Genomic DNA, 2,686 nt, shown 5'->3' with positions numbered 1-2,686 from the left:
AGATTAAAATCAAGGACTGAGATTAAAACAATTAATACGTGAACCGTCATAATATTCCTAAAGGCGTGGAAGCCCGGAAGAGGAACTCTAAGCCCTCCAGAAGAGCTCTGAGCCCTCCATAAAGACCTTGGCGCCCTCCGGAGGGGTTCCTGAGCTCTGGCGCGTTCCCTTAAGGGCGCCGCCTTACTGAACTTCTAGAAGCCTCTAGAAACCGCCTGAAAAACCCCAAAGTACACAAATACCCCTGTTGCTTGGAAGCCAAGCAACTGAAGCCCAAGCCCATAGCAGGCTATAAATACCACTCTTGAGAGCACTCTCAAGGCATCGAATCATCAGTCTAAACCCTAGAATCTTAGAATCCCTTACCGTACTTTTTTGCAAGTACAGTTGGCGCCGTCTGTGGGAAAAGGTAAAACTAACCTTGACCACGTTTCTGAATCACAATTCGTGGTTCGGGAACCCTAAAAGAAAACTAGACCTTCGAATCGTAAAAACCCCTTTGCGATTTAGAAACCCTACCCCTTTTTTAACCAACCTAAATCGCACCTCACGTACGATTTAGAGAAAAGCTTTCCATCATGGCAACAGCCGAAGAATTAGAAACCATGCGATCCCAACTCGCTCAACTGAGAGATCACAACAACGCCCTTCAGGCTTCAATGGAAACCATGCAACAAAAGCAACTGGAAGAAAGAGAAGAATCACATCATGGCGAGATGGACGACCCCGAACCACAACCATTGTCCGCTGAAATCTGGGACGCACCAGTTCCAGAAAACTTCAAACCTCCCCATCTGTCCACCTTCGACGGAAAGAGCGACCCCATGGAGCACATCACGGCCTTCAACACCCGCATGGCCGTAGTCGGGGCTCCTGATTCTCTGAAGTGCAAGTTATTAGCGGGCACCTTCTCTGACGCCGCCTTACGTTGGTACATGAATCTCCCACGGTTCTCCGTCCTCAGCTACCAAGACATGACAAGGAAATTAGTCCAGCAATTCTCCGCTAGTCGCCATCGCAAAGTCCCGGCGACCAGCCTTTTTAACGTGCGCCAGGGACAGAACGAGTCCCTCCGAGACTATCTGGCGAGGTTTAACGACACAACCATCAAGGTGATCAATCCCAATCAAGAGGTGTTCGTGGGCGCCTTCCAGAATGGTTTGAGAGCAGGACAATTTAACGAATCCCTGGCCCAGAAACCTGCTGATTCCATGGAAGAAATCATTGCCAGAGCAGAATGCTACATCAAGGGCGAAGAGAGTAACGCCGAGAAGAAAGCAAGAGATGCCAAAGAACGCGCACCCAGCGGAGCAGAACGGCGATCATACCAGCCAACAGCTGGCAGAGATCGTGTCCCTTACAGAAGACCAGAGAGGCGACCTTACGATTCCCGTTACTCGAGGCCATGCCTGGAAGATTTCACTCCTCTAAACACAAAGCCAAAACGTATTATGAAGGAGGTCTACGAGACAAAATTAATCCCCGACCCACCTCCCACGCGGTATCACACTATGGGAGGAGACAAAGAAAAATGGTGCAAATATCACAATATACGAGGCCATGACACTGATTCATGCATACACCTTCGTCAAGAGATCGAAAAGTTAATACAGAATGGGAAGCTGAGAGGATACGCCCAAGATAGAAGGGGCGAGAGCAGGCAAAAAACTGACGAGGGGAAGGAAGGAGTTACTGAAGAAAAAAGACACACGCTAAATACTATCTCTGGCGGCTTCTCTGGAGGAGGAGAGTCCAGTTCGTCTCGAAAGAGATATGTACGACAGGTGATGTTGTGCCAGGAGTATGAAGACAAAACCTCGGAGCATGAGCCAGACGTTTCTTTCTCGACCAAGGACTATCAAGGCATCATACCACATGACGACGATCCCATGGTTATCACTCTGCAAATTTTCAAGTGGGACGTGAAGAGGGTCCTAATAGATCCAGGGAGCTCTGCCGACATACTTTATTATGACACTTTTGACCGAATGGGCTTAGATCCAGAGCAGTTGCAGCCTTTCAGGGGAACATTGGCGGGATTTACGGGCGAGCAAGTGCACGTAAGGGGTTACATCACCCTCAAAACAACCTTTGGCAGCGGAGTTCATTCCAAAACCGTCCGCGTAAGGTACCTCGTGGTAAATTCGCCTAGCTCGTACAACATTATAATTGGTTGCCCCGCTTTCAATCTCTTAGGGGGCTTCTTATCCACCAAATTCCTAGTTATGAAATACCCTCTAGATAATGGGAAGATTGGGACCATTCGAGGCGATCAAAAACTCGCCAGGGAGTGCTATCACGCCAGCCTGCGTTTGCAAAAAACCAAGAAGTCCAGTAGCAAAGGAAGACACGAAGTCAACATGATCGACCTTGATCCCCGAGAAGAATTTCAACAAGAAAGACTCGAACCCACCGAAGATTTAAAAGAAATCTCCATCGGCCCATAGGCCCATCAGACAACAAAGATTGGCACGTCCCTGTCCCCTGAAGAGGAGGTCGCCCTGATCAATCTCCTACGGAAGAATTTAGATCTCTTCGCTTGGCACCCGTCTGAAATTCCAGGAATGGATCCCGACATAGCCTGCCACCACCTATCCGTCAAGACGGGCATCAAGCCAGTTGTACAGCGGAAAAGAAAGATGGGCGAGGAAAGAAGGAAGGCCGTCGACGAAGAAGTAAGAAGGTT

General features: G+C 48.9%; 1 protein-coding gene across 1 annotated transcript; it reads left to right on the top strand.

Annotated features, from left to right (window-relative positions):
- The first annotated feature begins 578 nt into the window (after nt 1-578).
- Nucleotides 579-2,447, top strand: LOC146920891 (uncharacterized). Its single transcript, XM_085711216.1, has one exon. It carries the CDS (start codon nt 579-581, stop codon nt 2,445-2,447), a length of 1,869 nt encoding a protein of 622 aa, XP_085567342.1.
- Nucleotides 2,448-2,686: the final 239 nt, after the last annotated feature.

The sequence above is a fragment of the Medicago sativa genome, chromosome 5 (assembly GCF_051527215.1).
Source record: "Medicago sativa cultivar Bolivia chromosome 5, Bolivia_mono, whole genome shotgun sequence".
NCBI lineage: Eukaryota > Viridiplantae > Streptophyta > Magnoliopsida > Fabales > Fabaceae > Medicago > Medicago sativa.
The sequence above is the reverse complement of the archived record's forward strand: the minus strand, read 5'-3'. Positions and strand labels throughout refer to the sequence as shown.

Excerpts from the sequence above, each read along its gene's own strand:
- LOC146920891 (XM_085711216.1), top strand. The coding sequence starts at position 579 with ATGGCAACAGCCGAAGAATTAGAAACCATGCGATCCCAACTCGCTCAA.